Source organism: Guillardia theta, assembly GCF_000315625.1.
Source record: "Guillardia theta CCMP2712 unplaced genomic scaffold GUITHscaffold_125, whole genome shotgun sequence".
In the NCBI taxonomy this organism is placed as follows: domain Eukaryota; class Cryptophyceae; order Pyrenomonadales; family Geminigeraceae; genus Guillardia; species Guillardia theta.
Window position 1 is genome coordinate 139,979 of NW_005434549.1, and position 16,364 is coordinate 156,342.

The following is a 16,364-nucleotide window of genomic DNA, read 5'->3' on the forward strand; positions in this document are numbered from 1 at the left end:
GAGGTCTTTCCCTCCCCACGGACTCCCCTCCTTCCCTGCCCTCGCCTTTCCACGCCTGTCCTCCTCTCCTCCTCTCCTCCTCTCCTCCTCTCCTCCTCTCCTCCTCTCCTCCTCTCCTCCTCTCCTCTCTTCCCCCAACTCCCTTTCCTTCCTCCTTTCTCTCTTCGTCTCCTTTCCATCCTCCCCTGATCTCCCTCTCTCCTCTTCCCACTTCCGTTTCCCTTTCCTTCCTCCTTTCTCCTCTTCTCGCACCTCTCGTTTCACCTGTCCTTTTCGCAGTCGCCCCCAGCCTGACTTTCCACAGAGAAATTCGACGAGGACATTCCTGCTGTACCTCTCTGGGTGCGGCGAAGGAGGAGAGACGGTGAGAAGGAGAGGAGGAGGATGTTGAAGGGAGCACGAGGAGGGAGCAAGCAAGGGAGGAGGGAGTGGATCGGGGGGGTAACGGAAGTTCTAGGTGCTCCTCGAGCGGGAAGGACGGAACGTTCCGACGAGTGGGGAAATCCTTGGGACAGCAAAGCCGATGAGGTGAGGGGGAATGGAGAGAAAGAGGAGGGGAAGCAGGAGGGGAAGCAGGAGGCCGCAGGAGAGTGGAGGTGGGTGGCTGAGAAGAAGACAAGAGAGGAAGCGAGCGAGCGAGGGGCGGGAGGAGGAGGACCTGAGGGAGGACCTGAGGGAGGAGGCTCTGATTGTCTCCACGCAGAGGTCGACTCCTGGTTTTTCCTCATGTCTGTCCGCATGCTGGGCTGCCAGTGATCGATGCGCCCAAGCTGCTGCTGCGAGGAGAGCTCTACTGAAGAACAAGGAGAGAAGAAGAGAGATGGGAGGGGGTGCAGGACAGGACAGGACAGGACAGGACAGGACAAAATAGGGAGAGGAGGGGAGAGGGAAGAAGAAGAGCGGGAAGGGACTTACATAGCAGGAGCTGGCAAAGTACAAAAAGAAAAGTTGATGGTGGTTGTGGATGGAACCATGAAGACCGTAGTAGATCGATGTAACGAATGACAAACTTTGTTTACTAAATATTAGGAACACTGTAAGAAAGAAAGACACAAACATGCGACGACACAAGCTGAAGATCTCAAGGACATAAAACATCATCTTCAGTTCGTCGTTCAATCTTCCCAATCATCATCATCATCTCTCACTTCAACTGGAAGACAAGCAGAGTACATCATCATGTAAACAAACATCTACATCTTAAACTCATCTTTTACCGATAGACCCACTCCTCATAGATACCCTTATAGATAGTCGTCTCTTCCCGATCCCGGGGAAAACTGTTGAATGCATACCCACGAAATTAGTTCCGCTTCTGCGATTTTTCTTGTTTTTTTTGAAATTTCCTCTGCCTTTTTGTGTAGTTTTTCGTTTGAAAATTGACAACCTTGGAAAACCCTTCCTCATGATATCCATACATACTTGTTGACAAGATAGCAACATTATACCTTCACATCTCAGAGAGTCAAGCCCCATCCTTCTCCTCCTTCCACCGTCTCCTCCTCCTTCCTCCACCACATCATCTGCCGCCATAGCTCCCCGAAGGCAGCCCAGTGTCAAGTGTCCCGAACCCGCTGTTGCTGGAGCCGTCAACAGCGCTGAACATGGAGTCGCCGAGGTAGCCATGATTGTCGTACTGACCCGAGGGAAGGAAGTCCGTGCTAGGCATGGAGGACATCCAGCCGCTCTGATCTGCCACGTTCCATCCTTCATTGGGCAAGCCCTGTCGCTGCATGGCGTAGAAGGGAGGCATGTTGTTCATAGGCATTCCCCCGTTGTACGAGCCCATCTCAAGCTGCTCCCCGTCATGCAAGCTCGGCTGGAAGAACTGCCAAGAACGTTCAGCTGCTGCTGTCTCCCACTCCTCCTCCCCGCCTCCAGCTCTACGTCCATCCTCCCTCCTCCCTCACCTGGTTCTCGGCATTGCCCATCATGCCGTTGAGGAGAGGACGCTGTTCCATCCCCATGGTCTGCCAACTTACGTCAACTTTGTTTCCACCTGCTCTCCTCCTCCAAGACCTGGAGCTGCTGCTGCTGCTGCTGCTGATCGATCAGTTTGCCCTGCGTCGAGAGCATATAGGCGACGCTGTTGGGCTTGCGAAGTTCATCGTCGCCATGGGCAAACCAGCATCTGAAAAGATGGTTAGGAGAATGTGTACAAGAAAGATCCCTCACTTTGCGCCTCGCGGGCAGTTGGGCCAAAATTTGCACATTTTGGTCTAGCAGGAGAGAGTCTTAACAAGAACAGCAGAAAGCAGAAGAAAGCCAACAGCATGTTGGTTGCAGAGCAGAAATTTTCATCCTCCTTCTCGATCAAACAAGGCACCCACAGACAAGCAGCGACTTGATTCGCACCTTGAACAACCAGGGCTCCTTGTTCGGCTCAATGATCTGCGATTTCCCAGCCATGGAAGACCCACCGAATCCCTGAGACAGCAAGACTGTCAGCACGACTCTCGTTGACCGCAGCTGCGTTTCTCACATATGGTCCGTTAACGCCAACATTGAAGTTGTTCCCTAACAGACGTTGAGAATGTCGAAGATCAGACAGAATAACAAACGATACCTCCTGATATGTTAGCGTGGAAGCTACGAAGACTTTCTTCGATCTGCGAAATGGAGAACCTGACAAACAGGAGAAATTACATCTTCGCATCATCATCTTCTCGCTCCCTCACCCCATGTTGGACATGCGATCAATGAACTGATTAATCTCTTCATTGTTCTCTCCCGCAAAGAACTGGTTCAGACTTTCCGCTGTAGCAAGGGGAGCAAGACCAGCCGAGCTGGCAGGCGATCTGAAGAAAAACCTTAAGCTGACGAATGATAATGCTTTGTTCCTCCTACCCTCCTCCTTGAAGAGCGACCGGAGAGTCGGTTCCGTTAATGAGGTAGATTTGAGTTGCGTTCAGTTTGCCCGTGAAAGGATTCCGCACGACTAGGAACTCGACTTCATCTCCGGCCATGAGAAGACGGTTAGCTCGGACCTATAAACAAGGATGTCACTGGTTTGTAGCAAAGGTAGTGAGACTTGAACCTCGCTGCCATGATAGAACAAATCTTCAGCATGAGATGCTGACTGGATGAAGCCATAACTCTCCTTCACCCACTTGACGATTCCCATCTCTCTGTTGCCGCGAATCGATGCGACGATCTGCTTGCCGTTCTGCTGAACCTGACAACACCATCAATGAGCAACCTGCTGGTTAACAGCAGGGCCGATGATAGTGAACCATGTGCGAGTGTTAGGTTATAGTGGTGAGCGGATGGGATATAGAGGGTTAGAGGAGGTCTGGTCTTTCTTGATACCTGCACGAGCCCCGCCTGTGCAGCCTCATTGATGTAGTCAGCTACGCTGTTCACCCCGAGCCGAGTTTGCCAGTCGGGCACGAGAGACGCAAGCTTCTGTGAGATCAGCTCGACGTCCATCTCCTTCACCTGCGCCGCGAGGTCAACAAATTTGGCTGAGGGCCCGCAAGCTTACGTTAGTCGCCACTAAATGATCGCGGAGGATCTGAACCAGCGGAGAAAACCTTGCCTAACGGGAAGTGAGCGAGGAGGGAGAGAAAGATCCTTTATCACCTGCTCGTGCGAGCGTCGTCCGTTACTCTGCGGTCCGAACTGCCCGAGGCCGAATGCAGGATTCATATTCATACCTACAAAGTCTTGTCAACGCCCTGCGACTGGGTGAAGGGAACTTCACCTGGTAGAGCTCCTGGCTGCTGAGGCTGCATGCCCGGCATGAGGTTCTGCTGTTGCATCATGAACTGCCGAGCGAGAGGCTGCATTGACGCCCAGTTTGCGTTGTTGTTCGCCGGAATGTTGTTTGGAAGGAACCCTGGGTTCGGAACCTGATTGAAGTCTGTCAAGCGATGTCGTCCTGTACCGCGTCAACGTTCGACCTGGTTGCCCGAGATTTGCCCTGGGATCTGAGTAGCGGCGAGCATTCGCTGAACCTGCTCGTTCCACATCTGCTGCAGCGATCAGGGGAGGGACAAGGCAAGTGTTGACCGGCACCTGCAGCTGCTGCCCGTTGAGCGGCGGCATGTCCATCACTCCGCCATTCCCGGGCTGCATGTCACCTTGGGGTCTGAGGTTCATGTTGTCATGGAGGTGGAGGTTCTGGTAGACAATGTCAGCGGAGAAAAGGCAAGAAGGAGGAACAGACCATCTGGTTCCCGTTATTGTTCTCCTGCTGACCCACCACAGCATTCCTGGCTACCTCGTGGTCCATCCCCTTTCCTCGTAGAGACATCTGAGACATGGATGACATCATGTTGTTCATGTTGGCATGGTCCACGCTAAGGAAAACTTTCATTCTCTCGCAGTACGATATGCCATACACGACCTGGTATCGGGCTTTACAGCCCCGTGATCGTTCTCATCGCCCAGCACATCGAGCACGTTTCTGCGGAACAATTCCTCCATGTGATCGACCTCTCCTGCTTCTTCCTGCTGACCATTCATATTTCGGCCTCTTCCTTGTGGGGCTTTCAAGGAAAGTCACTCCTAACATCAGGCGCATTCAAAGTGTCCAGCTCACCATCCTCTGCGCATCGAATTACAAGCTTGTCTCCTGCCATGATCTCATCCAATTCTTCCAAGATTGTTCCTCCATCAAGAGTCTCCACGCTGATGATTCGATTTACATTGAATTTCCTAGAGACAGCCTGTGCCAAACAAGTCAAAAGCAAATTTCTCTTTCGCGCGCTCATCACATTCAGAAACTCTTGCCAAGTATCTGGAACAATCAAAGCTTTCCCCTGTTCATTCGCTTGGAGGGGAGCATCCGGAGCGCACTTATACACCGTCACTCTCATCTTCTCAGTAGAGCTCAGGCGGCCTCTTGGAGGCGTGTTGGTTGGCCTCGCGCGCTGAACTGACGAACCAGCCGGCTCCTTGGCCGTGCTCACACCTATTTTCATTCCATTCGCAGCACCTCTTCCTGCACTTTTCATTTTCATGCGCTCTATGGTTGACTTCCTGAACTGGAGAAAGAGGACGAACCGCGGCCACCGGAGAGGTTCCAAGATCTCTGGAGAATATCCAAGATCGCTGGAATATGGAAAGCTCTGGGAACAGGATGTTGTCAGAGGCTTGCCAACTTTGATCGACATGCTCCGAGCATTTATCTGCGTTACACAGAAACATCTTCTCTATCCTAATACAATGTTGACTGTCGATACACAGGCCTTGTGAGGACTAGCAACAAAAATGAACTTGATCAATTATATGATTGATTTGCCTTGTCTGCCATTTCCGTGCTTTCAGGTTGGATCGATTCAATATCTAAGGGTGTGGCAATAAGGATCCAAACACTTAGAGATGGTGAAATACAACAGAACATCTAGGTGATCAATGTCTTCAGAAGCAACTGCTTTCAATCTTAGGCACTGGGAGAAAAATGCAGTGGCATGAATGATGCATGAAGGTTTGAGTGACATAAACTCATCAGTGAGGGTTGAGGTAAAATTGAAGAACAGTTGCAAGTTCAGCTACAAGAAACGGAGCAGCAATCTTAATGAAAAACTTCCTACTGACAAAATTTGAACCAGTCAACCGCATGATTTCTACACTGTTGTTGGAGAGTATTGGCACAAGAACGGCAGGTAAGGCAATGGAGGGATAAACTGCGATGGGAAAGAGCACGAGGATAAGCAAAAGATCAGCATAGCGCAGTCAGATGGGCAACTAAGAGCATGAAGGGCACGTGGTAGCGGCGGAGGCGGCGGCGGAAGGGGATTGACGCTTGAGCAGGGTAGGTGGGGTGCTTCAAAGCATTGAATAGGGGGTGGTCTTTGTCCTAGGCAGTGTTGAGGTAGGGGTCCTAGAAACTTTATAGCGAAACCACTGCCAATAGATATGTAGGAGCGGGTCAACCCGGAAGGGGTAGTGTGAATCAATGGAAATGGAGAGAGAGGTGGGTAGTGCTGGGTGAAACAGGGGGTTGTCAAACATTAATATCTACAGACATAGGGTGGGTCATGCCGCAGTGCAGCCCGAGTAATTTGGTCATAATCGTCGATGCAAATGGGGTGGGTAGTGTTATTACCTTTCAACATCAAGGCCTTTCAAGGGGGGTGGGGTACAAAGTTCAAAAAGTACCCGTCCTAAAATGCGGTCAATACACGGTGGTCACGGAGGGGGTCACCACGGTACCTCCTGTGCCATGGGCTAAGAAACTTGAAAGGGGGTCGTCAACGGGGTGACCAGGGAGGGACTTTCAAAATGAGTCTAGTAAGGGGGGTCCTCAGTCTGAAAGGGTGGGGTCCTTGGGCTCAATACCTGCTGCTAGGAGGGGTGAAGGCTCCTATGTTATAATGGCCGCGCCCTATGAAGGTGGTACCAAGGTAGCAATAGGTGGGTACCATCATCTTACCGGGCGGCAGTGGCAGGGGGGTACCACCGGTGGTCGTAGCGGAATGCAACAGAGCTAAAATCAGTTTACTCTTTCGGCACAGAGGCTATTGAGTGACCCCCCATTTTGAGCGTTCAAAAGGGGGGTCCTGTTAGCTCGTGGAGTCGGGTAGTGACTCCATCAGGAGGCTTCAGTTTCAAGGGCCCGTTGAAATTCTTCTCTCACTTTTCAAACTTTTCCTATGACATCAACCAGACAGAGCCGCTCAAACAGTGACCTCTTGTGAAATCAGAAAGATTGAGGTAAAAGGTTTACTCAACTTGTCAATTGCCGTCCATTTTTCCGATCAGTTGACTAAACATTTTCTCAAAATGCGAACGAAAATAGATCGGCTCAGTGAGTCACAGGCTGAGTGACCGGGTGGCCCGTGAATCGGCTCTCACTGCCGTGGACCCCGGGACCCGGCGTGACGGTGAGCGGCCTCAGGCCCGTACTCCGCCGGGCAGGGACCATCCGATGATCCGGAGGCTGGCGGGCAGGCCACTGGCGGGGGCCGGGCCGGTGGCGGCGGCCGCACCGTCAGTGGCAAGGCCGCGGTTGGCCACAGGGCCAGCCTCAGGGCGGCGCAGTGCGTGGCCCGAGGCCGCCGCACTCCGAGGCTCGAGCCGCGTAGTACCGTCCGATCCCGAGGGCCGTACTAAGTACTCAAAACCACTCAGTGACTGCACTGCGGCAGGACCGTCGGCCGCCACCGCCGGCCCGGGCCTGACAGTCACGGCGGCGGTCGCCGAGTCGCACACCGTCACTGCTGCCCCCGGCAACTAACTAAGTTGGCAATCATGCCCTCGGCCGGCCGCACTGGCCCGGTCCTCCGGGCTCGAAGCTGATGTCTAAGTTTCGAAATATTTACATGCAAGCACTGTCATAACCGTGAAAGTCTCACTCACAACGGTGAGAGAGGTCGCGGACTCGTCGTTGACTATGCCATGATGCCGCAGTGCATTCAACGCCGCCGCCCGGCGACCGGCCGGTAACCGTTGAACCTCGAGCTCTTAAAAGTGTCTACTTGCCGCCCTCAAGGAGGGCGAGGACGTCCGAGCTCAAGTTCATCATCCTGGCGATTGACTGAAGGGAAAGGATGAGCCCCAGCATACGTTGCTTCCTCCTCCGAGGGAGGCTCCTCCATCACCTTGGGGGATTCCTCGAACGCGTTCTCAGCATCTGCATCCGCCCCTGTTGACAACTTTGAGATGCAAACAGGAAGGGAGAAAGCTCTGCTCGAGCCAACCAGCTTCCACGAGAACCCGGATGACGTCTGCTCCAGCTCGTCAGATCCAAGGGCACAACTCAGAGATCGGATCGGACCTTTGTTCTGGTTGATGACGGCGACATGCAAGCTGTTTCAAGACAAAGCATCAGGCTACACGTGCGCTTCTTCACAGATCTCCTCACGGCGTGTTGGACTCTGGAGTTGTCGAGGCGACACTTGCTCCCTTCTCGAGCAGCATCCTGGCCAGATCAGCATGTCCAAACATGCTGGCGATGTGAAGCGCCGTAGTCCCTCCAGAGGTCTTCCCGCACCAACACAGTCACTATGAAAGTGCTACTTCAGTCCTGGTCTCATGTACCTGATCACGGTTCCGATCTGCAAGCCCGGACAGCTCGTAGGAGTCGTCAGTCTGCACCGAATCTACTGCGATTCCGGTAGCGATGAGCTCCGACACCCTCGCCACGTTCCCGTCCTCTGCCGCAATCCAGAAATCCTGAGGGCACATGAGACGATGTGAACTAGCAGGGAAGAAGTTGCGAGTGTATAGGGGAGAGAGAAAGTAGGAAGGGAAGGATGGGGGTCGGGAGAGGTGTATGGCGATCGCGAACAACAGTAGGGCAGGGGAAGCAAGGAAAGAACGCCGTTGAGCACCTGCATCGTCTCTTCGGAGACCCCCTCACTGTCCACCTCAGCTGCTGCAGGATGTCAGCTGAAGATGTTGCTGCGGCAACGGAGCTCCTACCCATTCGGAGCAGAGGGGTCATGAGGGAGCGGGCTTTCACTGCACTCGCAAGCCGTGTAATGCTGCTGCGAGGGATAACATGCTTGCTGACATGCCTGCTCACAGTCATGCTGAATGATTGTCAGCTGAACATGCACAACAAAACGATAACGCGTAAGAATAGTGTTCACCATGGAATGCGGGAGAAAGAAAAGGACTCTGCAAAGGTACCGTCGTTAGGATCAAACAGTGGAGGACGGGTTGGCAGTAGACAGCAATATCTAGATAGGTGTGCATCCAAGGAGGACCATACCACTACAACAGCAAAAGAAAGCAGATGAGAATCATTGCATGGACGGCCATCCAGCTCATCAGGAGCACTGAGGAGAGGAGGGAGAAATCATTCGATCCCGAAGGGCAGGAATGCTTGCTAAGGATCATCATCAACAACCGCTACATTCACGTAGCGGGACATGATGCAGCATACCCGCGATGTTGGCCATCATGAGCAGAGAGAGGATCGCAACCGAGCTCACTCCTCCTCCTCCTCCTCCTCGCGCCCTTGCCTGCTTCACTGCCATAGCGGCCTCCATGACACTTTACACGCCTGCTACCCACCCCTGCTCAAACCAGAATAGGAGGGGTAGAGTCTACCAAAATAATGCGAAGACGAGGAGGGGGAGGGGGAGGATAAGGATGAGGACGAGGACGAGGACGAGGACGAGGATGAGGATGAGGACGAGGATGAGGGTGGGAGTGAGGGGGAGAGAGTGAGGGGGAGGAGGAGGATATCATGAAGTCTACTTTGATGATGTCCGTGTTGATGGGAGGTTGTTCTATCGGAATCTCAAAATTTCATCATAGATACATCGCATGTTATGCTGTGTGCATGACGGTTCAAACCCGCTCCCTCTCACAACCCACAACTCCATCCCCTCGTTCTCATCTCTCAGTCTTCTCCTTCACTTCCTGGGCCATAGATCAAATCCATTTCCCCACCAAACATTCGCATCTAGCACAAACGTCAGCTTCCTGTACTGCCCCCATCTCCTCTCGCGTGCCCCTCCTTACCTTCCCACTCCTCTGAGCGTATGATCGCTGACACTGCAGCTGCCTCAGCGGCTGCAGGAAAAACTTTCGCAGCTTCGCCTGCCCTCGCATACTTCCTCCTCCGGTCAGATCGTCCTGTCCCGTCGTCACGCGCTCAAGACAGGAAATGAGAATTGGCAGGTGCAGGAAACCAGAACGAAGGGGAAGGGAGAGAGAGGGAGGAGAAAAGCGGGAGGAAGGTGGAGGTTGGTAGGCGCAGAAAGCAGGAGGACAGGGGAGGAAGGTGAAATTGACCGCACCCGGACATCGAGCTGTTCGAGGACAGACTGAAACTCTAGTAGAAGATCGAGGTGACGGTCAGAGAGATCCAAAAGCTCCTACGTGAGCACGTGGTGAGGCAAAAAGATCAACATGCAGACAGGAAGGAGAAGGAGAAAGACTGGGAGGAGAAAGGGGGGGACGAAGGAGAAAGACTGGGAGGAGAAAGGGGGGACGAAGGAGGAAGGGGGCGGCAAGGATATGAAAGGGATGACATCGGCTGAATAGCACAGAAAGAGGAGAGAAGGGCACACCTGTTGAGCAAGGAACTGCAGCGACCGCCGGACCCGAGCAGCACGATGAGAAGTCCAGAGGAGGACGAGGTCACGGAAGGCGATGACACCCTTCTGATAGACCGACGGGGTGTGCGCCTGTCTGCTGCTTCCTCCACGTCAGGTGTAAAACAGATCGGTCGAGTCGAGCGGGGAAGAGGAGGAGGAAGACATCAGGAGGGAGGGCACGAGGCTCACCAGCAGGAGGAGAGGTGGGCATCGTACTTTCGATTCTCCCTCTCGACGAGGAGGTTCAGCTCTTCATGCATCGAGTTCATCCTCTTGATCCAGACCTTCGCTCTCCTCCATCCCTCCACGATCTTCTCCAGCACCTTCAGCTCATCTTCTATCTCCCTCCGCTTCGACCCCCGCTCGTTTCCTCCGTTCACCCCGTCGCTCTCTGCGCTCTCTGCTCCGCCAAACCCGACCCCTTCCCCACTGCTGCTGCGGCCGTTTGACTCTCCTCCTGCTCCTCCTGCACCCCATTCTCCTCCTCCTCGCATGCCACCCCAGACTTCCACAGCAAGTCGCTCCATGAACTCGACCATGACAAGGGCAACGCAGTCATACAGCTGAGAGACGAAAGCAAATTCGAGAATTCGGGATGAAAGGAAAAGGGGAAGGGAAGGAGGACAAGTAACAAAGGGGAAATACGAAACAGGAAGGGTGAAACACAGGAGTGCAGAAGAAAGAAATGGAAGAAAAATGTCAGACACGAAACACCAATAAGGTCGATATTACTTGGGTCCATTCTTTCCTCGCGAGTTTCTTTACCACCTGTCATCGGCATGAGCTCCGATCTTTATCGTTCATTCTTCTCGTCTTACATTACGGCATCTGCTTGCTTCGTCCTCGTCAAAATCATCTTTTTCCATTCTTATTCTCAACCAGTTCCACCCTGGTAAGACAGAATCAGTCTCGAACTTTGAAAGCACCACGTGCATTCATTTGTTTTCAGCATTTTGGAACGGGCAAATCAAAATCCGATGGCGTGAAAGCAATAAAAACAAGACAACAACGATGTCGAGTAATGTCTCTCGGGTAAAACATAGCAAATGAATGCTACAACAGCGCATCGATTCCGGCAACAGCACCAACTAAACCATCCTACCTGTCTGCAATTCACCAAAGACTTTCTCAATCTTTCTTCGTGTTTCTAGCCTGAAATGCTTCCATAACGGTCCATCCTGTAAACAAGAAAAGTCATCTCCACTTTTAGCTCCATCTCCACCATCATCACAACAGCCATCTCCACCTTCACCAGAAATCAAATCAATCTCTCTCACCTGGATCCGATCAGAGTTCTGTCCAAAACAACAATCTTTCTCGACGACAAGCTGGGATACACTCAGTCCTTCGCTCGTTTCCCTCCGCTTTTCTCTCCCCTGTTCCCCTGCCTCCTCTCTCCCTCTCGCCTTCTTAATCGTTCTCTCCTCCCCATTCTCATCCCCTTTGCTCTTTTGTTTCTCACCTCCTTACAGAACTGATACCACAGCACATCGGATCTCAACGTAAGCGACCATTTCCGGCAAACTGACATGCACAGCAGCAGCATGTCCTTCCACCCGACCCGGATCGCGATCTGCATCAGAACTTCTTCTGGAATGTTCCAGCGGAATTTTTCCTGCCCGCTGCTGCCACGATGACGATCTGAGAACCGGCGACTCTCTGAGGATGCAAGAGGGGAGCCATGGCCTTCCCCACCACCCCCTTTGATGGCAACCAGGCTGCTACCTTCCGCTGCACCCAGCCTCTTCCTGTCCAGAGCCTCGTCTTCCCCGTCACTCTCGTCCAGCAGGTCCTCGAGCATGTTGAACTCGTCCTTTGCGCATTCATCGGCATCGGCTCGAGCGTTGGACATGGTTTGTGCTGCGTCGCCAGCGACATGGTCTCGGGGCGATGTGACGGATGAAAATCGACCGCTGAAGCCATGAAACTCCAGGCTCATGACGAGATAGCGATATAACAGGATGCTGCTGCACTTGGTCTAGCTCGTTTGAAAAGGATCTGCGGCAAAACGTAAGGGCACAGCAAAACCACGATGATACGGTATTAGAAGAACACATTGCAAAGAACGTGACATTCATGATTCATGGTTTTGAACGCCATGCCATGCGCAGAGCAGATAATATTCATAGCAAACACTCTGCCACTACCTTCGTATACCACCAGTGTCACCAACGTGTCAAGTTTGAAGCATCTCCTGCACACTTTCACTTGTTCGTAAAGAATTTTCTCTTCGTATCCCCCCTACCAGCCTTTCCGTGTTTGCTCATCTGTCGAGCCTCCCACATCATTCTTCTGACCATGTTCATGAGATGCTCTTCTTCTCACCTCCTTCCCTCCCTCCCTCCCTCCTTCTCCTTCCCCTCCCTCCTCCCCGCTCAAGCATGGCGGCTCATCTGCAACCATTCGGCTTCGGCCTGCCGGGCCGAGACTTGGTAGGAACTGAACTACTTCCAACCGTTACATCACAGTTACAGTCGTTATTCTCTTCTTCTCGGGGGTCGGGGTGGTGGGTGTTGGGGGTGGGGTAGAATCGTTTTGTAGACAGTGGGTGGGTACAGGTCAATACAGACATGAGACCAGGGGTAGGTGGTAAAGATATGTGAATTTTGGGAACAGTGGGACTATCAGCAACTGAAGGGCTAGGTCAGAGCATATGGATTATATATTCTATCTCATTTATGAAAAGAGCTCTCTATAGGACGTGTTGTTCGTGTGTTCCATGTTTTGTCAAATACTACCGGTGGGTGGGTTAATAAGGAGGTCAACTCGATTGGGGAAGGGGGGTTACGGTGTAGGTAGGATCCATTTTGAAGGAGGCGTTGTCGGAATGGTTGGTGGAATAATAAAAGTAGTACCACCTAGGTAGCCGATTATTCGATTGAAGCTCTAATATAAAATGGATATCCCTCTGACTTGGCCCTATAGTGCCCGCTACAGAGGAACTGCAGACTCCCAAACTCTTTTGTCTCCCAATGAGAGTACCCACCCACCCCAGCTTTCCATACCCCCCCCCCCCCCCCCCCCCGGCGATGCCCCGATGACCCACCCATCCTACACTTGATTCCCGGCTTTACTTCATCACCCCCCCATGTCTTTGACTACCTAATTGTTCAGCAGCGAATTTGCCACACATATAAGGCATAGCATAGAGGAAGCTTTTTCTAAGTCACCTATTAGTAAATATTTCATTACATCTGATGTAATACCCTCCACTGCATATGTCATGACCCATATAGGGTAGGTAGGGCGATCAAGGGATATATCATGCTTTTCCAGCAGGGGTAGGGGGTGGGTAGCCATAATCCAGGGGGGGGGTTATACAAAACAGCGGTGGGTAGGTTGTTCATAGCCGACATGTTCAATAACAATGGGGGGAAAGGGAAAGGAAGGTGAAGAAGCAGCAGCAGGGGCAGCGAGGCGGCGGGATGAGTGAGAGGAGAGGGGACATAGATCATGACAGGTCTTGCCTAGAAGAAGTGAACTAGGGTGGGACTGATCAGGGGAGGGAAGGAAAGTTCAGGACTGCTGGAAGGAAAGTTGAGGACTGCTGGAAGGAAAGTTGAGGACTGCTCATACATCTGACTATCGAGCAGGAAGCAGGGGCTGATTGGAGGTGCAGGGCTCGCTCTCATCTTCGTTGTAAGTGGTGAATCTGACTGAAGTTTGACTGGAGATCGAAACATGTGAAAGCTCGGAACTTGCCTTGTCCGTCAAAGAATGTCCGCCAACAACTCAGACAGCAACAGCAAGGACTTGGATGGCTCCATGGGCGATGCAGATACTGGGCAGGATGAGGCGGGAGGAGCAGGAAACAACAAGTACCGCAGGAGGAATGTAGAGAGACATCTTGCAGCGGAGAGGGATCGCAGGAAGGCTACGAAGAGCAAGCTGCAAGAGCTGGATGCCCTCCTACCAGACTCGTCGAGCGGGCCCAGAACACTGAATCAATGCTTGAAGGTGGCATGGGAGCATATTAACGGCATTGTCAAGGGAAAGCAGGCAGGTGGCAGCCAAGAGAACTCTCAAGCTGGAGAGAGGTCTGTCCTGTCCTCTGCGATGGAGGCAAGCCCGAATGTTGGGGTTGGGGTTCTGAACAGGGAGTGGAAGTTCGTGAGAGCGAATCAGGCACTGACGAAGGCAGTGAGCAACGGCCAGCCCCTCCTCGGGGTCAGCCTCCTCTCGATCGTGAACCCCTCCGATTCTCAGCCACTGGCCGATCTGCTCTCGAAGCTGAGCAGGTCGACGAGCAACGGGGGGGATAAGGTATTCATCAACATTCGATTTGCCGCCAGGGCTGGGTCAGCGCTCGATTTCAATCGCTACTACAAGCTCGACATCGTTTCTGTCAACGTGAGACCGAATGAGAAGGTTCAAATCCTCCTCGTCTACTTCGGACCCTCCTCAAGGTATCCCAACGTCGGTCCTCAGCCTGCTCCCCGGCCGCAAGGCCTTAGCCGGGCGGAGGAGCTGGTGAACAAGATCCCGATACTGCAAGGACTGGATCCCATGACGTTGTTAGAGGTCCTTTCGATGGCGCAGACTGCAGTTCTCGGCCCGGGAACCACCATCATCAACGCCGGGTATCCCCCGGGCCCGATGTTCTTTCTCGAGTCTGGCAAGTGTGTGGTGCAAGTGCGAGGGCGGCAGGTTGCCATGCTGGACGCGGGGGACTGCTTCGGTGAGATCTCGCTGCTGTCAGCCGAGCCGAGGACGGCAGATGTCATCACGCTGACCCAGAGCACCGTCTTGCAACTCCCCGCTGTCCTTTTCCTGCAATGCGCGCACTCCAACCCAGCGTTGATGGGTAGGCTCCAGAACCTTGCGAACTCAAGGTTGCTGCGCGATTCGGGCTCCTGGAGCCACTCCACGGGGCTTCCGATCGGAATGGGCCCGGCGCTGCTCGGGGTTCCTTCCCGGCCGATGCAGAGCGGAGGGTTGCAACAGCTGCCGCAGCTCCCGGTCAAGGTTGAGGGCTCGCTGCAGTTCCAGCCAGGCGGTGCCCAGCCCTTATCTTTTGGCATGCAAGCGCAGGGAGGATCGTTTGACGTCAAGGCGACGCCTGAAGAAGCTCCGATGGCGCAGAGCAAGGCAGCTCCGAGCCAGCTGGGCGCGGAGCCGTTGAGCTCGTCGAGTAGCTGGAGTAACTCCCAGTCAGCTTCTCTGCAGCCATTTGGAAACCAACCTGAGGTTTCCAGCGAAGTGACCAGCCAAGGCCTCGTGAGCATGATCGAGGCCGGAAGCAACTGGGGAGGGGGGGTCGTGAGGAGGAGCAGCGGGCAAGTGGCTAGGCAAGACTCCATCATTCAGCTCATCGGGGACATCGCAGGAGAGGCGTCCGAGCCGATCGCTGGGCCATGGGCGTCGGACTTTGCAGATGGCGTCCTCGATGGAGGGAGGAACAACCTGCACAATCGATCGCGCACAGCGACGCCGGACGGAGCGCACAGGTCCATGTCATGGGACAGCTTCGTGCGGGGAGAGTGCGACTTTTCGCGCCACCTCGCTCCTGCATCTCCTACCTCCTCTCACAAGGACGGGCACGGAGGACGATCGGAGCAACCTCCGATCACGACGGAGAGGTTGACTCGCTGCCAGATGATTTCGAGCTGCTCCCCGTCCTGCATCGCCGACATGGCCAGCAGGCTGCGGTCAGTCGTGGCGGAGGAAGGGGATGTTCTGGTGCACCAGGGGTCGCCAGGGCGGTCGCTCTTCTTCATAGAGCAGGGGACGTGTCATGTGATCGTTAACGGGCTCGTCGTGAGGACGCTGGGGCCCGGCGAGTGCTTCGGTGAAATCTCTCTGATAATGACGGAGATGGCAACCGCGGAGGTACGTGTTGCAGGCTCCCCTGCCTCTGCCCTTGCCTCGTCCTCGAGTGCGATGCTGGCTCCTTGCGCTGGCATGCTCTCCACTCCTCACTCCTCTCCTCCTCGCTCGCGTTCTCGCTCGCACGTTGTTGACTGGTCGGGGATCAGGTCATAGCCATGGAGAAGTGCGAGCTGCTGGAGGTAACGTCGCTCCTCCTCCTCCTGCCCTTGTGTTGACCTTGCGTGCCTTCAGCTCCCTGCGCGGGACGTCTGGGTGCTGCTGCCCGAGTATCCTGACCTTTACGGGTTGCTGAAGCAGCAGGTGAGGAGCAGGAGCAAGAGCAGGAGCAGGAGCAGGAGCAGGAGCAGGAGCAGGCGGGGGTTGGGGGGGGGGAGGAAGGATAGGTGCTGGGGATAAACGTGGGGAAGAGAAACAGGAACGCTGACGGGCAGTCAGGCAATAGACAACATCAATAGGGCTGGGATCTGCGACCTCTCAGCCTGGGGGACATATCTCCCAAGACCTCGCCGGGGAGAGAGATTTTGAGAAGCTCTTGGC

The 16,364-nt window shown here is 53.8% G+C and overlaps 4 protein-coding genes across 4 annotated transcripts; 1 reads left to right on the forward strand and 3 right to left on the reverse strand.

Moving 5' to 3' along the window:
• Positions 1-1,519: 1,519 nt before the first annotated feature.
• On the reverse strand, positions 1,520-5,117 carry GUITHDRAFT_146441 (hypothetical protein; the record flags this gene model as incomplete). The annotated part of the gene is made up of 19 exons (XM_005822443.1): positions 1,520-1,828; positions 1,911-1,970; positions 2,020-2,131; positions 2,176-2,219; positions 2,356-2,427; positions 2,483-2,517; positions 2,567-2,625; positions 2,679-2,786; positions 2,848-2,987; positions 3,038-3,175; positions 3,310-3,438; positions 3,485-3,538; positions 3,583-3,656; positions 3,704-3,851; positions 3,903-3,971; positions 4,018-4,122; positions 4,169-4,301; positions 4,349-4,481; positions 4,544-5,117. The coding sequence occupies 19 exons, from the start codon at positions 5,115-5,117 to the stop codon at positions 1,520-1,522; spliced, it is 2,496 nt and encodes an 831-aa protein (XP_005822500.1).
• A 2,204-nt stretch (positions 5,118-7,321) lies between these two features.
• Positions 7,322-8,961, reverse strand: GUITHDRAFT_155476 (hypothetical protein). Its single transcript, XM_005822444.1, has 10 exons — positions 8,837-8,961; positions 8,541-8,568; positions 8,371-8,480; positions 8,280-8,323; positions 7,987-8,121; positions 7,811-7,929; positions 7,724-7,755; positions 7,647-7,673; positions 7,548-7,591; positions 7,322-7,483 (listed from the first exon to the last, which is right to left on the reverse strand). The coding sequence occupies exons 1-10, from the start codon at positions 8,928-8,930 to the stop codon at positions 7,421-7,423; spliced, it is 696 nt and encodes a 231-aa protein (XP_005822501.1). The 5' UTR covers positions 8,931-8,961; the 3' UTR covers positions 7,322-7,420.
• Positions 8,962-11,576: 2,615 nt separating this feature from the next.
• On the reverse strand, positions 11,577-11,937 carry GUITHDRAFT_118331 (hypothetical protein; the record flags this gene model as incomplete). The annotated part of the gene is made up of 2 exons (XM_005822445.1): positions 11,577-11,657; positions 11,713-11,937. 2 exons carry the CDS (start codon positions 11,935-11,937, stop codon positions 11,577-11,579), a joined length of 306 nt encoding a protein of 101 aa, XP_005822502.1.
• A 2,528-nt stretch (positions 11,938-14,465) lies between these two features.
• Positions 14,466-14,834, forward strand: GUITHDRAFT_60891 (hypothetical protein; the record flags this gene model as incomplete). Its single annotated transcript, XM_005822446.1, has 1 exon — positions 14,466-14,834. A coding segment is annotated over one exon (369 nt), but the record flags the coding sequence as incomplete, so codon positions are not given.
• Between the last annotated feature and the right edge of the window lie 1,530 nt (positions 14,835-16,364).